The sequence below is a fragment of the Ovis canadensis genome, chromosome 6 (genome assembly GCF_042477335.2).
Source record: "Ovis canadensis isolate MfBH-ARS-UI-01 breed Bighorn chromosome 6, ARS-UI_OviCan_v2, whole genome shotgun sequence".
Classification (NCBI taxonomy): Eukaryota; Metazoa; Chordata; class Mammalia; order Artiodactyla; family Bovidae; genus Ovis; species Ovis canadensis.
In genome coordinates this window covers 31210868-31231451 of record NC_091250.1, presented here as the reverse complement: position 1 = coordinate 31231451, position 20584 = coordinate 31210868, and the positions used below count along the sequence as shown (strand labels likewise).

General features: G+C 43.4%; 1 protein-coding gene across 3 annotated transcripts in view; it reads right to left on the bottom strand.

The window, feature by feature from the left end:
- Window positions 1-19164, bottom strand: part of ELOVL6 (ELOVL fatty acid elongase 6) — a 138974-nt gene extending 119810 nt beyond the window's left edge. The window contains exons 1-2 of one of the 3 annotated variants that reach the window (XM_069593527.1): window positions 18926-19164; window positions 18172-18292 (exon numbers count right to left, since the gene is read on the bottom strand). In XM_069593527.1, the coding sequence (XP_069449628.1) occupies window positions 18172-18254 (83 nt within the window). In that variant the 5' untranslated portion in view covers window positions 18255-18292; window positions 18926-19164. Of the gene's footprint in view, window positions 1-18171; window positions 18680-18925 lie in introns of those variants that run through there. The other 2 variants (XM_069593526.1, XM_069593525.1) reach the window with 2 other exon arrangements.
- Between the last annotated feature and the right edge of the window lie 1420 nt (window positions 19165-20584).

Below are 20584 nucleotides of genomic sequence, written 5' to 3'. Positions count from 1 at the left end.
AAAGTTTTATCCTGAAAGTATACATTTGCACCACTTTTCGTTAGAATCTATGTTCCAGTGAGTCCCTTGGACAGCAAGGAGATCAAACCAGTCAATCATAAAGGAAATCGACCCTGAATATTCACTGGAAGAACTGAGGCTGAAGCTGAAGCTCCAATGCTTTGGCTACTTGATGAAAACAGCTGACTCACTGGAGAAGACTCTGATGCTGGGTAAGATGGAGGGCAGGACGAGAAGGGGATGACAGAGGATGAGATGGCTGGATAACATCACCGACTCAATGGACATGAGTGTGAGCAAACTCCGAGAGACAGTGGAGGACAGGGAAGCCTGGTGTGCTGCAGTCCATGGGGCTGCAAAGACTAATACACAACTGAGCAACTGAACAAGAATAGTATTTCAATGTGCGAAGGTGGGATGAGCATAATTCACCAGCTTGAGTCCCTATACCCTGTCCATTCAGCATTGCTGGGGAACAAAGAGGCTCTGGATACCAAATGTTTTGCGGGGAAGAAACAATCTCCCCAAAACCGAGCTTTTGTTCCTTAGCCAAGAGATAATTCACAAAAACACAGTAGAGTCTTTCTTCTTCTTTTTTTCGTCCAGGTTATTCTGTGCAGATTTCCATTGTGAGTGTGTTAGTCTCTCTATGTAATAATGCAATTTTAAAAAAGCAGCTCTCTGGTTTGCCTGAACTATCCACATAAATACCACCAATCCAAGCCTACATAGCAGCTACAGGATGTTGACCACTTCTTATCTGCCTCAGCAGAACTAAACAAGGGATAAGCATCAACACTGGCTCAATTAAAAAAGAATTCAATAATTAATAAAGATTTCTTTGTAAAAGTATCACAATATTCATATCATATGGCATTGAAATGAAAGCTTATTTTCAAGATAAAGCATAAATAGATATCAAGTGTTTAAAATGTGAAAATTTGTTTGAACATTACAAAATTTATCCAAGTTTATAATGTGAAAATGTCTGTTTAAATGTTTTACAAAGTCAAGGACAATCATATAGCCCTCACCCTCTACCAGTTGGAACTGTAACTACATACTCAGAGACTGTGCCAATCAGAACACCGTATACCTGATAGGCTATAATTTTGGTATCAGACTCATAAGCATGTGGCTCTAGAATATGAAATGATGAACAATTTCTTATGTTTTATTTTAGAGTAGTTGTCAAATTTTTAAAAAAAAGATTTTTTTCTACAATAGGAAAAAACTTGCCTTAAAAAATTACCTGAAAAGGAATGAAGGTACTTTTTCTTCTAATGTTATAGAAGTCATAAATGTTTAGCAAATTAAATTTTAAAATTTACTTCAAGAAATATTATTTTCTGAGGAAAGTTTCAGAGAGGCAATGGCTCCCCACTCCAGCACTCTTGCCTGGAAAATCCCATGGATGGAGGAGCCTGGTAGGCTGCAGTCCATGGGGCCGCTAAGAGTCAGACATGACTGAGCGACTTTAATTTCACTTTTCACTTTCATGCATTGGAGAAGGAAATGGCAACCCACTCCAGTGTTCTTGCCTGGAGAATCCCAGGGACGGGGGAGCCTGGTGGGCTGCCGTCTGTGGGGTCGCACAGAGTCGGACGCGACTGAAGTGACTTAGCAGCGGCAGCAACACTCTTTTAGAAAAATCAAGTCTAATATACCTAACACATATTAAGTATGCAGTATTTTCCTTATAGTGAGTATTTTCTTTTTTGGTCCTTTAGAATATTTCCAACCATATTTCTTGTTTTCTTGTTTCTAAAAAGAACACTTAAGTTGTCTGGAGTTTAAGTGCAGAACTTTTTCTAAATTTATAAAAGGTAAAACCAAAATCTCATCATTAATTCAATTACAGAAATTTTGTTACAAACTATATCCCATAGGATTTGGAGCCATTCTCCTCCACCCTCTTTTCCCCGCTCCAGTAACCTTTTGTATGCTGACTGAGACAATGCAAAGACTCTTATAGGAAAAGGAACACCAAGTCTTCCTAGATACAGTGAACTAAAAACAAAACATTACTTCTCACGTGCTCACATGGAAATCCCTGTCTCTCTCTTCTAAGAGGAAATACAAAAGCAGTGAGTGTTCAAAGCAATACCCCAAAGTGATTAGATCTCTGCAAGGCAATCCTGTAAAAAATCTCTCGTCACTTAGTTCCCAATCAGATCCCTGGTCCTTCCTACCAGACCAGACACACCAGATTTTCTGGCTCCACACAGGCTGGCCTCTGGACTAGATTGGTCCTTTATAACCCTTATAACCTTCACTGCAGACAGTAACTAAATCCTTCCAGCGCCTCTAAATCAGACTTCATCTCCCAGGCAATGGGCAGTGCTGGAGTATTTGTTAATGATATATCCAATGTATGTGTGTTCAGTCTATTTCCAGATGCCACAAGGTCCCTGAGCCAATTATCCTATTGTTTTTTACTCTCCAGGGGCAGGTTTATGTTTAATCTTTCATTGCTGTTAGATGACTCTTGTCCCTGGGGAACCTTTGCCCTATTAGATACATTCCTGAAACCCAGACGTAAAAGTTGTCATGTTCAAGTCAAACAAGTGTCTGTTATAACCTTCCCGTAAAGAAGCAGGACACTTTCCTACTTTAAAAAAAAAAAAAAAAATCAAACTGTATAATTTGGAATCGGAGAGAGAGAGAAATTTATTGTGACCTCAATCAACAGTATGGCTTACCTCTACCTTAATCTGACAAAGTACATTTATCTGAAGTAAGAATGTGCATTTCTGTCCTCACAAAATGCTTTTATGTTTGAAGGAAAGTTATGACCAACCTAGATAGCATATTCAAAAGCAGAGACATTACTTTGTCAACAAAGGTCCATCTAGTCAAGGCTATGGTTTTTCCAGTGGTCATGTATGGATGTGAGAGTTGGACTGTGAAGAAAGCGGAGTGCTGAAGAATTGATGCTTTTGAAGTGTGGTGTTGGAGAAGACTCTTGAGAGTCCCTTGGACTGCAAGGAGATCCAACCAGTCCATTCTAAAGATCAGTCCTGGGTGTTCATTGGAAGGACTGATGCTAAAGCTGAAACTCCAGTACTTTGGCCACCTCATGTGAAGAGTTGACTGATTGGAAAAGACTCTGATGCTGGGAGGGATTGGGGGTAGGAGGAGAAGGGGACGACAGAGGATGAGATGGCTGGATGGCATCACTGACTCGATGGACATGAGTTTGAGTGAACTCTGGGAGTTGGTGATGGACAGGGAGGCCTGGCGTGCTGCGATTCATGGGGTGGCAAAGAGTTGGATACGACTGAGTGACTGAACTGAACTGAACTGATGCTGCTTAATGTTTATTAAAACATGTACTGGTTTTTTCTTTAAGTAATTTTTACCTTATATTGGATAATACACCATTGTAAAATAAAGCCTGTCTTTTACTATGAAGTAAATATAGTATAGTTGATGCAAAACATGAAAAAAAAAGACCAATATGCAAAATCTTACCACCTTACATACCCAGACGTAATATAAAAAATTATGGAAAACTGGAACAGCAAAAAGAAAAATAAATATCATTTTACACAACTACTTTTTACTATTTTGGTATTATTTTCTTCCTGATTTTTTTTTTCCCCTTGTGTATACAATCCCACCTTCCCTACCACTTTAAGCAAACTTTTGACTTCTTTCTGATTGAAGTATTATTATTTCAAGAAGGTACTAATCAGTCCATAATTCACTTAAGGACAACTAAAGAGACATTGAATAATAAATACATCTGAGAGTGAGTAAACAGCCTTGTGCATTCATGCATGACTTCCCTGGTGGCTCAGTGGTAAAGAATCTGGCTGGCAATGCAGGAGACTGCCTGCCAATACAGGGTTTGGTCCTTGTGTCGGGAAGATCCTCTGGAGAAGGAAATGGCAACCTATTCCAGCACTGCCATGCACAGAGGAGACTGGTGGGCTACAGTCCAGGGGGTTGCAGAGTCAGACAGGATTTAGCCACTAGACAATAACATCCATGCATACCTGCATTCATCTAGTCCACACACAGTAAGGGCAACTACACGCCAAATTCTGTGATAGGCACTTATTTCAAAGACAGAAGAGAGAAAAGTGAAAGTGACTCAGTTGAGTCTGACTCTTTGTGACCCCATGGACTGTAGCCCACCAGGCTTCTCTGTCCATGGGATTCTCCAGGCAAGAATACTGGAGTGGGTTGCAATTTTCTACTTCAGGGGATCTTCCTGACACAGAGATTGAACCCAGATCTCCTGTATTGCAGATAGATTCTCTACCATCTGAACCACCAGTGAAGCCCAATATAGAAGAAAGAATACTAACCTATTTATGAGCCAAGTGCAAGCAAACCACAAAAAAAATAGCAACAGATTTTGATGGGTGGGAAAGAGAAGGAATTTTTATTTGAATAGGCCTGGGAGAAAGTGAAGTCACTCAGTCGTGTCCGACTCTTTGCAACCCCATAGACTGTAGCCCACCAGGCTCCTCCATCCATGGGATTCTCCAGGCAAGAATACTGGAGTGGGTTGCCATTTCCTTCTCCAAGGGATCTTCCCAACCCAGGCATCGAACCCAGGTCTCCTGCATGTAGGCAGACACTTTACCATCTGAGCCACCAGGGAAGTCCTTTCAACAGGTAACATCAGGAAGATAATCTTGGAGCTGGATTTTGAATGACCTTTCAAATCAATCAGAACATTTTGGATTTATCCTACAGAGAGTGGGAAACCATTGAGAGTTTTTTACCATAGGAGTCACAGGAGAAGGCAGAGAGCTGGGGTAGGAAAGTGAGCAAGGAGAGATGGAGGTAGGAATCAGAAGTAGTGACGGGGCCCTGAAGGAGGTGACTGGCAATGGAAACCATTGAGAGAAAGCAAAGTGAGGGCCAGATCACAAAGGTCTTTGTTGTGCATTAGAGATAAGGATGAATAGCAGGGTGTTGGGCAGCTTGATATCCTGGTCCCAGGGAGCTGACAAAGGAGGCAAAGCAGGCTGGAAGAGGAAAAGGGGTCCAATGTGTGAGATCAACGACCTGAGAAGACAGACCCAGAGACGGAGATGAAATCAGCAGTTATCAGGGCAGCGCTCGTCACTGACACAAGCTTCAGCTTGGAAGATCTTTCCTAGTACCTGGGCCCCACCATGGACCCATCATTTCTGAATCTCGGAGATGAAGCCTGCACACGTGTATTCCGAGGAGAAACAAACTCTCCGTGTGACCCTGGCCCAAACACCTGGTTAAGGATCGAGGACAGAGATACCCTTTTGTCGGTAGACAGTGAGCCCAGTAATTACAAAGAACTGAAGAAGAGCTGCTGCTAAGTCGCTTTAGTCGTGTCCGACTCTGTGCGACCCCATAGACGGCAGCCCATGAGGCTCCCCTGTCCCTGGGATTCTCCAGGCAAGAACACTGGAGTGGGTTGCCATTGCCTTCTCCAATGCATGAAAGTGAAAAGTGAAAGGGAAGTCGCTCAGTCCTGTCTGACTCTCTGCGACCCCATGGACTGCGACCTACCAGGCTCCTCCGTCCATGGGATTTTCCAGGCAAGAGTGCTGGAGTGGGGTGCCATTGCCTTGAAGAAGAGCTGAGCACCAACCAAAGCAGTATAATCACAAACTATATCAGCCATCATGAAATAGTTTCCAAAAAATGTTTCTGCAAACATGAAAGCAGGAACAGTCACTGAAAAGCCAACTACAACTCAAGACAAGCCCGGTGGCTCAGGGTTAAGAGAGTCCTTAAAATTTCCAGAATGTCATATACAATAAGAGCTTTGTAATGTTCCAAAGCACCATGTGGCAGACCTTTCAGCAGAATACTAAATTAGAAGTCCCCCCTCGCCTGCTGCACCTCTAATATAGGCTTACTCATTTTAATGTATAAGTGCCAAATTTGAGTAAGTTTTAATATCTTTCTCAGGAGTTTCCTAGTAGGTAACATTTAACTATTCAAAAGTATAGGAGTTCTAATTTTTTATTTTTCACAAGTATCCATGTGGATTGCCAGAGGACTGCTGATGATATTCTAGAAAAGAAAGCCTAGAGAGGAGATAGGAGTCGTTTTCAAATGCATCCAAGACAGTCACAGAGATGTGAGAATAAACTACAGCTAGTCAGGACTAGGAGGATCATAACTTTCAGGCAGTAACCGGAACAGTCTTCTAATAATCAGAGCCACCCCAAGTAGAATGGACTGAAAGGAGCTTCCTGAGAAAGTTCTCAGGTTCTTTCAGTGGTTGACCAAGTCAAGAATAAGGAAGTGTTTTGCCCAATTAGAGGCTTCCCTGGTGGCTTGGTGGTAGAGAGTCCACCTGCAATGCAGGAGACCGGGGTTTGATCCCTGGGTTGGGAAGATCCCCTGGTGAAGGGAATGGCAACCCACTCCAGTTATTCTTGCCTGGGAAATCCCATGGACAGAGGAGGCTGGCGGGCTACAGTCCCTGGAATTGCGAAGAGTCAGACACGACTGAGTGACTGACACTTGGCGGATTAGGAGAATAGCCCTAATGGCAACACACACAGAAATGCTATCGGCTATAACCTCCTCTATAGCCAACAAAGGATCGTTTAAGATATTACCTGCATCTCTCCTTCTTGCCCCAAAAGCAGAGTAAAAATGAACAATGATGTGAAACATAATGATAATCTTCACTTTTTCCCCCCACTGATTAGACCACACATTTTGAATGTTAAGCTGCTCTGAATTCTTAACAACCAGAAACAGTATAGGATGAGTACACCTGAAGTCTTTTAAATGTTATCAGTGTGGAATACAGACCGTGTTTTTCAGCTAATGATGAATGAAACCATGGACTGGAATCATGCATTTCAGATTTGTTGTCCATTACTCACTAAAAAGACAAACCTATCTTACCAAGTCATGAAATATTTATTAAAACTAGCCCATCCTCATCTTATTTCTTCTATCTCTATTAAAAATTTACTTTACTTCAACTTACAAAGGAAAAAATATTAAATATGTGAGGCAGTACATAATTTTCCAAACATCTTTAAGGTGGATGTCAGCAAAAACAGTTGAAGAATCCTCCTTTAATATAGTAAATTTAATTAAACCACCTATTTTTTTCCTGATTAAGGATCACAATGTTCCTTGATCTCTTAATCTTCTCTTACTTTTAGAGTCAGTACCCAGTGTTGCACTCCTTTGTGGGGCCATTTTTCACAAGGACATAAGCTTTTACCTCCAAGATTTCCTACCTACCAGACAATAAAAGAAAGCAAACATAACTGTGCTGAGAACTTAAGCAAAAAAACAAAGAAGCAAATGAAAAAACCCAAACCGTTTCATTTCCTGGATTGCTGGAGCATTCTCCAAGTCAAATCTGCTGGTGTTAAAAGCACAAATTCCATCTACAACATTAGGTCTTAAAGGGGAATCACCCTACAGTGGATAGGGGCCCAGTGGTCAGGCCACGTATGAGTTAAGTATTAGTCATAACAGGTTAATTATGAAACATCTTTAATAGCATGGCACATTTTACCTGTGCTCTCATCACAAAGAAGGGCTCATGCTGCCCACTGCAATGTCAACTCCGGGCCTAGAAGGAGAGCTGTTAGTTTGTATCCCTAGGAGTTCCAAGGTGAAATTTGAAAGTGGACCCTTACACTGGAAGGCAGGAAGAGGCCAAAAAACAAGGCAGCCACTCGAGACCGGGAGGGTGGCAGGTAGTGAGCAAGGGACTTGCCTACCAGGCTGGTCTTGGGCGGCTGCCGACCAGAGCTAGGAGTCCATATACTGTCCTTAATGAGGCTTGGTGCGCGTATCACCCAGATGATCTCAGCAACACATCACCCTCTCAAGGCTGCATCCCTGAAACGGCTCCTGCTGTGGGAACAGCGGGCAAAAGGGCAGGTGAAGCATGAGGAGCCTTGATTGCCCAGGGCTGGCTTTCTGGTCAGCTAGGGGGCCACATACTCTTGATGACCTCCTATGATGTCAAGAGGTCTGTTTCTACAGCAAAATATTAGAAATTTAACACGTTCAACCTAACATGTAAGGGAATGGTTACCTAAAGTTCAAACAATACAATGTTAAATAGTCACTGAAAATTATACCTATGGAGAGGAGAGGTTTTGGTGACATGAAAAACATTTATAATGTAAAGAGGAAACAAAAGCAACATATAAAGTTGTAATGAGGCAGTAGGTGAAAGAAAACTATCCAGTGCGGTCCCTGGCATATAAGAACTCAGTTCACTGCTGACATGCGCCGAATGATCTAAAGTATATAAAAATCTTAAAAACAAGGCTGGAAGAAATGTGGCAAAGAACAGTGGTTACCCCTGGATAAGAATTAAAGGTGTTTTCTTTCCGGAACCTTTATGCTTTTTAACGTTTTTATTTCTTTTTTCTATAATAAATATTTACTTTAAAATCAGGAAAAGGATTTAAAACTACTTTTTAACAGGCTCTATTTCTTCACACTGGAGGAACTGACCTTTAAGAACAGGGACATCTCCAAGTCATATGTATGGGTGTGTGTGAGTCTGTGTGTGCATGCGTGCTAAGTCACTTCAGTTGTGTCAGACTCTTTGTGACCCTCTGGACTGTAGCCCGCCAGGCTCCTCTGTCCATAGGACTCTCCAGGCAAGAATACTGGAGTGGGTTGCCATGCCCTCCTCCAGGGATCCTCCTGACCCAGGGATCAAATCCATATCTCATGGCTCCTGCATGGGCAGGTGGGTTCTTTACCACTACTGCCACCTGGGAGCCCATATATACACATACAGACATACACATATATAAATATATTCTTTCCCCCTGCTGACAGGCAGTGTAACAGGTAGAAATACAAGCTTGGAGTCTAGAACCAAGCTGAGTGGACAAAGCATAGAGCATAGAAAAGCAGACAGAAAGTATGCTTTGTAAGAAGTGTTCCAAGTCTGTGTGTCATGGTTTGAGATGAAACTGAAATATTTTATGATAGAAGCATTATTAAAGGTAACATGGCTTTCCACAAATTTAAAAGTACTGATGGATTTTGATTAAGTAATATTCTGAAAATAATAGTTCTGCGTGATTACAGTATCCATATCTACATAGGATATCTATAGGGCAATTATAACATTAATAGTGCTTTTTGTAGTTATTCTTGCCTTCAGTGTTCAGGATCCACTTATTGAACAATAGGAAACAGACACTGTAACATCCTAAACTAAAAACTGCAGATCTCTTCCATGTTTACAGTGCCGCCAAGTCTCCAAGCACATTTTTTAATTGATTGAATATTTATTCTAACACAAACAGGGGGATGATTAAGGCCTGGGTGGCTAAGCTTTGGTCAATGCTGGAGCCCATTTCTCTTTTTTCGTCCCTACATACAAATTCCAACTTGTGAAACCTCATTGGGCCTAATTTCCTGTTGTTTAAAATCAGAAAGATAATACATCAAAGGGTGGCTGGGCGGATTTAGTTATTAACATATATAAAACATTTTAAAAGAATGCCTGCAATTAGTAAATGACCATGTTCTCAACTGTTAGTATCATTGCTTCAGAAGATCTTTCAGATCTTTAAATTACTTCTAAGATCTTTAAATCTATGTCAAAAGGTCATAAAATTGAAAGAAAACTACAGACCTTGATATTTAGAGTAACTTTTTATAGAGCTTCCTACCCTCTTATTGTAATGATAACCACTGCTATACCAGCTTTTAAATGTATCCATAGACTTCAAGAGAAATCTCACACCATTAAAAAAAAAAAAAGTTTCCGGTGTAAACCTTTTCATCAGGGTTTCCCCCAGCAGCCGCCACCCCCGCACCACCACTACCTCATTGAGGCTCCTAAAACAAGATCATGAAATTCTCAACTTCAAAGCGTTCAATTCAACTGAACCCACTTTACCTGAAAAAGTTAATTACCCCAGTTGGAGTGGACCAAGTATCTTAAAAACTTTTATACCATACTTCTATTATAAATAGAAGGAGCCAGGCGACTGGGACTTGAGGGTTTCCCCTACTATTACCCATATTGAAGATTTTTTAAAATTACTAATAACTGGGGTTAAATCCAAGTACTAAATGTTCAAATTTTGTAGTTTCAAGAAATTTACTAAAATAGTATTTTTTAGCTTAAAAAATTGACAAAATATTCAAATTAGGACCTATTTGCAGCGAATTTTATAAAAGTTCATTGGGTTCAGGAAGATGCTTCTGTTGCTGTGTTTGTTGCACCAGTTTGCTTATGGGATCTCAGTTCCCCAACCAGGGATTGAACCTTGGCCCATGGCAGTGAAAGCTTCAAGTCCTAACCAATGGACCTCCAGGGAATTCCCAAGGAAGATGCTCTTCTATTAGCAGGAAATACACAAAAAGTGGTCTTTAATGGGGTATCAGTTTTCAGTTTTTCAAAACGTCAATTTAACATAGTTATGTGTACTTACAGGTTTGTGCGTGTATATATATAAACATATACTTTTCTAAGTAAATGTATGGACATTTATGCATAAACATGCATTTCATTAATCTTGCCAGTCTTCAAAGAATGATCTTGTGTGGTGCCCATTAAGTGTTAATAGTCAATTCAAAAATTCAGCCTCACAAAGGCTGTACTTTCATCAGATGGGATTGTTTGGGGTGAGGCCCTGAACATTATCCTGCTTAAAAATCTGTCAAGAGAAAACAAGTCAAGGGGAGCAAAAGAGACACTGGGCCCAAGGCAGGACAAGGGATGGGACCCCGGGGGCCCAGGGCAGAGGGGCTCCAGGGACGAGAGGCGCTTCCTGGGGTGGGAGGATGCAGCCACAGTCTCCCCCTTCCCTACTCCGCACCAGCTCCAGCCTGGCCTTCTCTTTTCACCCCTCTCCCCCACTGAGAACCTGTGACACTGGCCACATTCCTGTGTCCCCTGAATGTTCCCCACTCTTCACCCCTTCCTTTTGTGCGGACCTCATTACAATAAATTTTAAATAAAATCCAGGAAAAAAAAATCAGTCTCAGAATTTAAAAGATTGTTTAAAAAAAAATTAAGGGTTGAGCGAAAGACATCTGAAATTTATCTTTAAGAAAATGAATCTTTCATTCATACATTATTTTGGACACACAGGTTTAAAGTTAAATTTTAGGAAGTTCACAGTGGGTGACTGACTCAACAAAAGGGTTCCTAAAAATACCTGTCATTCTAATATACTAAGATAAATAACCTTGAAACTTAAAATCATGAGTACTCAGTACAGAAAGAAATCACAATAAAATTGTAAGCTTGATGACTTACAAAGCTTAGATGTAAGCTTAGATGACTTACAAAGATCTGGGATTCGGGATGCTTTTTGCTCAATGAACTTAAAATTACAAATCCATTTTTAACTAGGGCAGTCTTCTTTCAAAAAAAGATTAATCTTATAAAATTATTATAAGTTAAATATAGTTAAGGATGCTGTTAAAGTTCTGAACTTTACATGTTCATACCTGCCTGTATATACTCACAGAAGAAGTAAAGTTGCTCAGTTGTATGGGATTCTTTGTAATCCAATGGACTGCAGCCTACCAGGCTCCTCTGTCCATGGAATTTTCCAGGCAAGAGTACTGGAGTGGGTTGCCATTTCCTTCTCCAGGGATCTTCCCCACCCAGTGACTGAACTCAGATCTCCTGCATTGCAGGCAGACGCTTTACCCTCTGAGCCACCCGGGAAGCCATATACTCATAACCAGAATACAAACAAAGAAATGAAGTTATGAGCCTTTACCTTTCAATAAAGCCATGTTATATTTTCATTCAGATTTCCTTAGACTATCAACAGGAATAACTGTGATATGGGTAATTTTCCTAAGGTAAACTTTTCCAGGTAAGTGTCTGTGCTCTTCTAACAAAGATAAATGGAAAGTAGGTGGAACAGATGGATTTGAAGCTAAGAATAAAAATAGAAAGCTAAGGCAAATTTGTGGACTGTTGTCTGATTCTTATTAATAAAAGCCAGCTCAGCTCACCTGTATCCAGACATGACAAATTAAGTGAATTGTAGCAACAATTTTTGGATAACTCATCTTAGAAAGTGTTGGACATGAAATATCCAGATCATTGAACCAAATATGAATTCTTGATTTGCTGTACTCCATTTTACTTTGTTGGCTTAAGACAGGTCAGATGGTTGTTTATGCTCTCCAAAGTATTTCTAAGCCTCTTTCTCCTCTCAAAACTTTCACACAAAATAGATTCTCCTTAAAGATAAACAGGCAAAGCAAATTCTGGACCTAGAGTGGATTGACTTTGTAATTAAATTCCAATGTGATCCTGACACTTAGAATTTACTATCATCTAACATTGAAAGCTAAGATTAAAAACTAAGATCATGGCATCTGGTCCCATCCCTTCACGGCAAATAGATGGGGAAAAAGTGGAAACAGTTTAAATATAAAGAAAAATATAAAGTCAGACTTTATATTTTTGGGCTCCAAAATCACTGCAGATGGTGATTGCAGTCACGAAATTAAAAGACGCTTACTCCTTGGAAGGAAAGTTATGACCAACCTAGATAGCATATTCAAAAGCAGAGACATGACTTTGCCAACAAAGGTCCATCTAGTCAAGGCTATGGCTTTTCCAGTGGTCGTGTATGGCTGTGAGAGTTGGACTGTGAAGAAAGCTGAGCATCAAAGAATTGATGCTTTTGAACTGCGGTGTTGGAGAAGGCTCTTGAGAGTCCCTTCTGCAAGGAGATCCAACTAGCCCATCTTAAAAGAGATCAGTCCTGGGTGTTCTCTGGAAGGACTTATGCTGAAGCTAAAATTCCAATACTGTGGCCACCTGATGGGAAGAGCTGACTCATTTGAAAAGACCCTGATGCTAGGAAAGATTGAGGGCAGAAGGGGACGACAGAGAATGAGATGGTTGGATGGCATCACCGACTCGATGGACATGAGTTTGAGTGAACCCCGGGAGTTGGTGATGGACAAGGAGGCCTGGCGTGCTGCGATTCATGGAGTCACAAAGATTCGGACACAACTGAGTGACTGGACTGAACTGAACTGAACATTAAAAGCACCAAGGAGTCATGTTTAGACCACAAAATTTAACTTCCAATTTAACAAAAGGCCTATGTAAACATTTTATCACCATATTCATATTTAGTTACTAATGTGAATATAGAGACAGATAATCATAAAATAATTTGCATTATTCCTGGAAACCCTAGAGAAACCAGACTGCATGAATATACATCACATAAAAGTTCAGATTAAAGTTCTTACACAATATTATTTGCTAGGATCACATCAGAGATCACAATTTTCCTCTGTATACATTTTCTCAGTGTTCTCACTCTTAACCTAGTGCATAAGAGGCCAACATCTCAAGTGGTTTCTAAAGTTTATTGAATGAACGTTAAGTTCCTCACACTTAGGATTTTCAATTTTAAGGCTAATATGAACTGTGATTCTCCAAACTAAATGGCAAAAACATACTGGGTACAGTGTGGACATAGTAGTTTCCTAGACAGCTGACCAAATTTGTATTGATTAAATGAGACATTGTGGCCTTTTCTGTCTTATGGCCACAGACGGTACTGTTTTACAGCCACTTTTCTTACAAAAACATACAAGTCACAAGGAGGATTTTAGAGATCAATGCAAAGCAATTGTCACTACAGGAAAAACAGCCTGCATTCCAAAGTGTGATAGACATTAATTGCTATATTTTGAGTAAAAATCTAACACAGGCTTATAATACTTTTATGTTTTTTCATATTGAAATTGTATGTTACCTTCCAAATCTCACATCTAACAAAAAACAAAAAGATGTGCAATTTCTTTTTAACAGTGTTTAATTTTTTCCCTTAGTAAAAACCAATCTGTACTTTCCTTAGCCAGACAGTATTTACTTCTAAAAATCCCCACACTATCTTATAGACCTCAAACACAGCATACAAAATATAAAAACAATAAAATCTTTATAACCATTACCACGGGTGGAAAGAAGGTCAGAAAAATATACAAAGCAGTGAAAGGCTGGATGTGAAGGATGCCAGAGGCGAGCGGGGGAGGGTTTCGTGAGGTTCTAGGCAAACCCTGTGATGACGTCACCTCACATACATAATGTTACAGCAGTCAGCACAGGCCTCCTGCTTTCTTATTGGTGAACACCGTGTCAGCCGACATCAGAAGATAATCACCATTGGTCAGACAATTACAACTGAAGCAACTAGCATCTACCACTGCGAGCACAGACCTGGCAGGCTGCTGAAAGAGAAGGCAGAGCAGAGCCCAGCTGCCCTTCTCAGTCAGTGAATTTTATGTCACTTTACCAATCCCTAGACGATTTTGCCCCCTTCCCAGCAGACCTAATAAATGAAGTCAGCTATTTGTGAAAATAGCAGGTAAAGGCCAGACATCTCATAAAAGAAAAAAACGCCTCTATTTTCAATGCTGTAAAACCACAAGGGCTTTTCAGTGTCAAATCAGAACTTAAAAATGTTAAGCTAAAAGCAGGTATTTTCCTCTATCTCATGCAATATACCCTCATTTACCATATAATATTACCCAGGATATTTTTTCATTGACAAATAAAGACGTGGCTCAGGGTGATTCTCCAAGGCATATTTATTACTCTGCATTTTTCCATAGTTTTTCTAATGTGAAACTATTTGCTAGAAAAGTAAAATGGTCTATAGTATTTATCCCATGTCTAAAACAGTGAATACAGGGTTAATCATTGTTTGAGCAGCAATAAACTTGATAAATTTGCCTCAGTTGAACTCTTTAGTTTATAAAAACATCACTCCAAAATAAGGGTCCCATTACATTAATATGTAATAAAGTAATGAGTACAGATTATAGGATAAGTTTAATAAAGGTCTTCTTAAATTATATTCAAAAGGTAGTGCAGACAGCATCCTGACAAAACAACACTCCTGACCTTCCTTACAATTCTTCTCTTTGAGAGATAAGTTATAACTTAATTCTGTAAACTGAGTTTTATTTGAGGCTATGTCTAGGGAATTTTTAAGGACAACTGAAAATAATTTGTCAAAAAAATACAGTAGAAACTTCACAACATTGTTTTTCCTCCAGAAACTATTTCAAGTCATCTGTAGTTAATGAGTCTGGCAAATGCAAGACCTGGTGCTTCCTAAACGTTCCCTCTCCTCAAGAGGGTGTAAGCTTTGGTTAACAAAGGAAATGAAAAGGAAAAAACCTTCATTTTCTTATACACCTTGTTCAAGACTTTTTGGCTGTTGACATTTTGGGAGAGGTTTATAAAATGGGCACCCAAGGATACTGGGAGAAATGCATACACTCTGGGATATAAAAAGAAACAAGACAATTAGGGTCAAAGAGAGAAAAAGTCAGGAAGGGGAATTCCTAATATGTGACTATGTCATAGTATTCAAAACTCAAGGGAAGGCCAAGTCTGCTAAGGTTCAGGTAGCTGTGCTGGCAATAAAATAGACATCCATCATCACTTTTAACTCACTAGTTAAGACTTTTCCCAGGCATCTGCCTGTACAATGCATTCTTCAAGGTACATTCAAGAGCAGAATAAGAAGCATGCCCTGAAGAGATGATGGTCTAGCAGGAGGCACAGTGTGTGTTAGCCACTCAGCCGTGTCCGACTCTCTGTGACCCCATAGACTGTATGTAACCCACCAGGCTCCTCCATCCATCGAATTCTCCAGGCAAGAATACTGGAGTGGGTTGCCATTTCCTTCTCCTAGAAGGCAGACATACATCTAAATACTTACGCATATGAATAAAAAGCTAGGAAAGATACTGCCAGATGAAATGTACAGAAAAAGAGCTAAGAGTGCTAAGAGTCCAACAGGCGAAGATAAATTGGTGCGTTTTTTCCCATTTTCAATCCCGAGGGTTAGGCCCTGTTTGATGTATTGGTCAATAGAGAACGTGAAAGTGAAGTCGCTCAGTCGTGCCCGACTCTTCGCGACCAAGCTCCTCCGTCCATGGGATTTTCAAGGCAAGAGTACTAGAGTGGGTTGCCATTTCCTTCTCCAGGGAATCTTCCCAACCCAGGGATCGAACCCAAGTCTCTCATATTGTAGACAGACGCTTTATGGTCTGAGTCACCAGGACAGTCCCATAGAGAAAGAGGGGAGAAATAGTACCAGGTGGTGGTGGAAACACAGAAAGTGGCCCCAGAAAAAAGGCAACAAGTGAGTAGGAGTATCCACCGAGGAGGTGCAAGGAGAGGGGCTAGCCCACAGTGAGCCGGAGCAGCCGGCCCGAGGGGAGGCCAGTTCCGGAGGGGCAGGTTCAACAAGGGTGCAGCAAGTTGGAGACTGGTCAGATATTAGGAAACACAGAGAGCGCAGGGCCGATGGGGCGGGAGGATGGACTCAGCGGTGTGACAAGACACCACGACAAACAGTTGCAGAGACCTTCGCCTTCTGCTGGTCCACCCCCACCCCCCACCCCCAGGCACCGCCCCCGCCCGGCCCTCAGCGCCACCCCCTTCGCGGGAGGAGGAAGTGCCTGTAAAGAAGGTCCCTTTGGTGGGGCCCGAGGGAGGCTTGGCTTCCCCAAGCGCAGAGGCCTTAATTGTCTGAACTCCTACGGAATCGAGCCTCTGGGTGCACAACCGTCTTCCGGGCCCACCCTCGGCGCCTTCGCCCTCGGAGGCCCAGGACGGGCCTCGGCCCAGAGCGCTGCCGCACTTCCCAGCCTTCCGAGCGAATCGCGTGGCCCTCCTGGCTTCCGGCTGTGGCCCCCCGCCCCCGCGCCCGAGGAAGCCCCCAGCCGCGCCGCAGCGAGTGCGAGCGCGCCAGGCCGCGCGCCGCGCCCACCCCAACCGGCCCGGCCCCGCCGGCGCGCCCAGCGCAGGGGGCGGGCCCGGCGGCGCTGAGGCCGCAAATGGCCAGCCGGTCCCCCGCGGGCCGGCCGCGAGGGAGGAGGCGGGAGCGGCGGCCGAACCTCCCGGGGAGAAGACGTTGAGCCCCATTCCCGGGTTCCGGCGCAGAGCACCCACCCGCCCCAGCCTCCAGGCGCGCTAGCGTCTCCGGTTTCCCATTGATGACCTGGGGGAGGGAAGGCAGGTCGTGAGGGCGCCGGGGGCACGCGCTGGCGCACGCGGCAGGCGGAATCCCCCACCTTCCGAGAGCCCTCTCGGCCCGACCCTCTCCAACAGTACCTGGGAGGCTGCCAGCAGCTGCCTAGCTGGGGGTTGCCTTGCGCTTTCTCTTTACTGATCGTCAGACACGGGCTTAAGGTGGGGTGGTTAGAGAATGTCTGCCACAGCAGCTCCGTCTACAAGCCAGAAGCGAGATGAACATACACACCCTCCCCTGTTAAGTATCGCAAGGTGACACGGGATCGCTTCCCACACAGGGATTTCCAAAAGGACTGGCGGAGGGAATACAGTTAACAAGAAAGATGCTTTCCCAGGTTAGAAGTTGTGTGGGGAACATTCCCCACCCCACAAGGACTCTGCGGACCCAGGGGTTTTTAATCTGTCTCAACTCCAATCAGCAGCTTCCCACTAAATTAGAATCCAGTGTGTCCAAAAGGCGTTTCCGTAAAACAAACTTAATAATGGCGTGGCTCCACTCGCTCGGGTTCATTCATTTTTATTACTGTTTTCATTGTCCCCTCCTCCCCCACTCCCCGCCTCCGTCTCTTCATGAAACTGGAAAGGGATCTGCGTGGGGAAAAGGGGTCCAGGAAAGGAAGAATCTGGCTGGGGAGCAGCAAGGAGAAAGACAGTGAAGTAGGAGAGCTACAAGGAGAAAGGAAGGACAGACAGGAGGAATGGGGAAAGGGCGAGGGCCAGAGAGCAGAGAACGGCGGATGGGAGAGGGTTAAACAGAGCCGGAGACCGGGTCCTATCTCCACTGCCTTTCACACTCTGCTTGCAGGAGGCCAAGCAAGAAAACCCAAATCTAGAGGGAAACCAGGAGCAGCACAGGTAGGGTCTGTGGCGTCTCTCCCGCCTTCCCTGTCGCACTCTATGTACACATGTATGTTCTATGTTATATAATCTATGTTAAAGATGCATGTGTAGCCACGGCTCACCCAGGGGCACCCACAGACTCACGCGCTTCATGCAGCCCCAATGTCTCCTGCACCGGGGAGACCCGGGAACTCAGCGATCCGCTCCCGCTACCCGCGGTTCCTCGCTCCATTCACGCCCCAGAAAGGGAGTACCGACATTAAGGCACACGGGGAAAACGCGCCGGGCTCCTGGGGACAGCATCACACGAAAGCATCACCTACCAGTTTTCCTGCATCCACTGGATGGCTTCATTCTCGTTGAACTGCTTTTCGAATTCATATTCTTGTAAAGTCAACACTGACATGTTCACTGGGGCTGATCTTCGGAGTCGCTACGTATTCTCTACACAAAATAAAATAATCTGTAAAGCGCTAGATTTCGAGTGCTCTCCAGTCTGTTTCCCCCACCCACCCCCCAAGGTCTTCCCCTCGCCGGTCGATCTCCGGCAACCGGTTTCCCCCAGCCTCTCTCAGCTACAGTCGGGGTTGAGCATTGCCTGCGCCTCTGCTCCCAGCTCCTCTCTCCGGGACTCTCCTCCTCCCGGCGTCCGCATCCACCGTAGGAGGAAATGAATGCCTTGCGGTCTTAGTGCCCGCACGTTTGTCCATCGCCCTTTTTACTTGTCTATGGGGAATCTCCTCCCCCTCATGCGATCCGACAAATTTTAACCCTTTGAGAGAGAGAGCGAGACCTCTCTAGCCCCGGGGGCAGTTTTGTATACGTAAAGGTGACTAGGGGAGAGAAAGAAGGGCTTGGAGGGGGAGGAAGTAGCTTTGAGGTCATCTACAACGCCCAGTCCCGACCTCGTGGGCCGCTTCGCCTGGCTTTTGAATGAAGTTTCTGAAAACCAAGCGAAGCCCCAGAGCGAGCTTAGCACGTAGGCTATAAGTAAATAATAAAACCTGCCCGCTTCCTCGCCAAGAACTCCAGACAAATTTGCGCTGAGATGCCACGTGAAACGAACGCATTTTCTACCTCCTTGCCCCTGCCACACCGTCCAGGTCGCTCACCACCGAGCTCTGGCTTTGACTCAAGGAAACTTGGGGCCCGGTCTGCGGAGCCCCCCAGTCACGTGCCGGCTGGGGATGCTGAGGGCGAAGGTGGCAGAAAGTCGAGAGTGACTAGAAGCCAGAAGAGGAGGGAGGTTAGGTGGAGGGTTTGGATATGGGAAAGGGTAGAGATAGTGCAGCAGCAGAGAGATAGTGAACTGAAACAAAGAGGGTAAGGAAGTTAGCAGATAGGAGACCTGGACCAACTGGTTCAATGCAAAAACTATTTGCATGCATAAGAAATTCGCTTTATTTATTTTACGGGTGTAGGTGAAACAGAATCACCTTTGAGGAGAGGGCTAAATGTACCATTGACTCCTACTGACCTCCCAGTCTCACACCAGTGTTTTAATCTCAGTTTCCATATACACCCTCTTTCTTTACTCAGAGGGAAGTATTTTTCACTCTGTCCCTCCCTCCACTCATTCCCCACAAATTAAGAAAAGTGAAATGGGACATCGAGGCATCTAATAATATACGCATGTGATTGTAAGCTTAAAATATAAGAAGAATAACGAACCTATGCTTTAAAAATTAGGTGGACATTAGGACCAGGAAGAACATTCTTTCTCCGCACCTCCCCACCTCCAAGGCAGTCCAAAGAGGATATTTCCATTTAAAGTCGAGTGCCTCAAACCACTGAAAACTGGAAACTGTGAGAAACATCTCTAAATAAGGAGGGTATAATAAAAAGTTAGTTTTTTTTTTTTAATCCAGTATATATATAGATAGAGAGAGAGACAGACAGACTTCCCAGGTAGCGCTAGTGGTAAAGGACCCGCCTGCCAATGCAGGAGACACAGGAGACATGGGTTCAATCCCTGGATTAGGGAGATCCCCTGGAGGAGGGCATGGCAACCCACTCCAGTATTCTTGCCTGGAGAATCCCACGGACAGAGGAGCCTGGTGGGCTACAGTCCATCGTGTCACAAAGAGTTGGACACGACTGAACCGACTTTGCAGGCACGCACATACACACACACATATATGGCAAATTAATGTATAAGTTGATGCTCCCAAATATTCCATATACAAACTTTCCTCATCTCTCCATTTAAGGGTTGTTATTCTAGAGACTTCTGCAGCAAAAGTCTGAGTAAATCTGAAAGTACAGCTAGGCCAAAATACTTAGTAGTCTTAAAAGGTGGGTGTGGACTGATTAGATCACGATTTTAGCACTGCACCTGGGCATATGAGTAATCAATAAATATTTGTAAAGTGAAGTGATTTAAGTAAATGAAAGAAGGGAGGCATGTTTGGTTAGTCCTTCAGTCCTGTCTGACTCTATGCGACCCCACTGGACTGAGCCCACTAGGCTCCTCTGTCCATGGGATTCTCCAGGCAAGAATACCGGAGTGGATTGCCATGCCCTCCTCGAGCGGATCTTCCCGACCCAGGGATTGAACCCAGTCTCCTGCACTGCAGGTGGACTCTTTGCCATCTGAGCCACTAGGGAAGACTCCTAAAGAAGCAAGGAAAGTGACAAAGGAAACAAGGGTGAGAAAATCCAGCAAATATTTTGCTATATTTTGCAAGGATAAGTCCTACTTTTGCCTTAAAAAGACCCCTTTTAAACTAAGTGTTA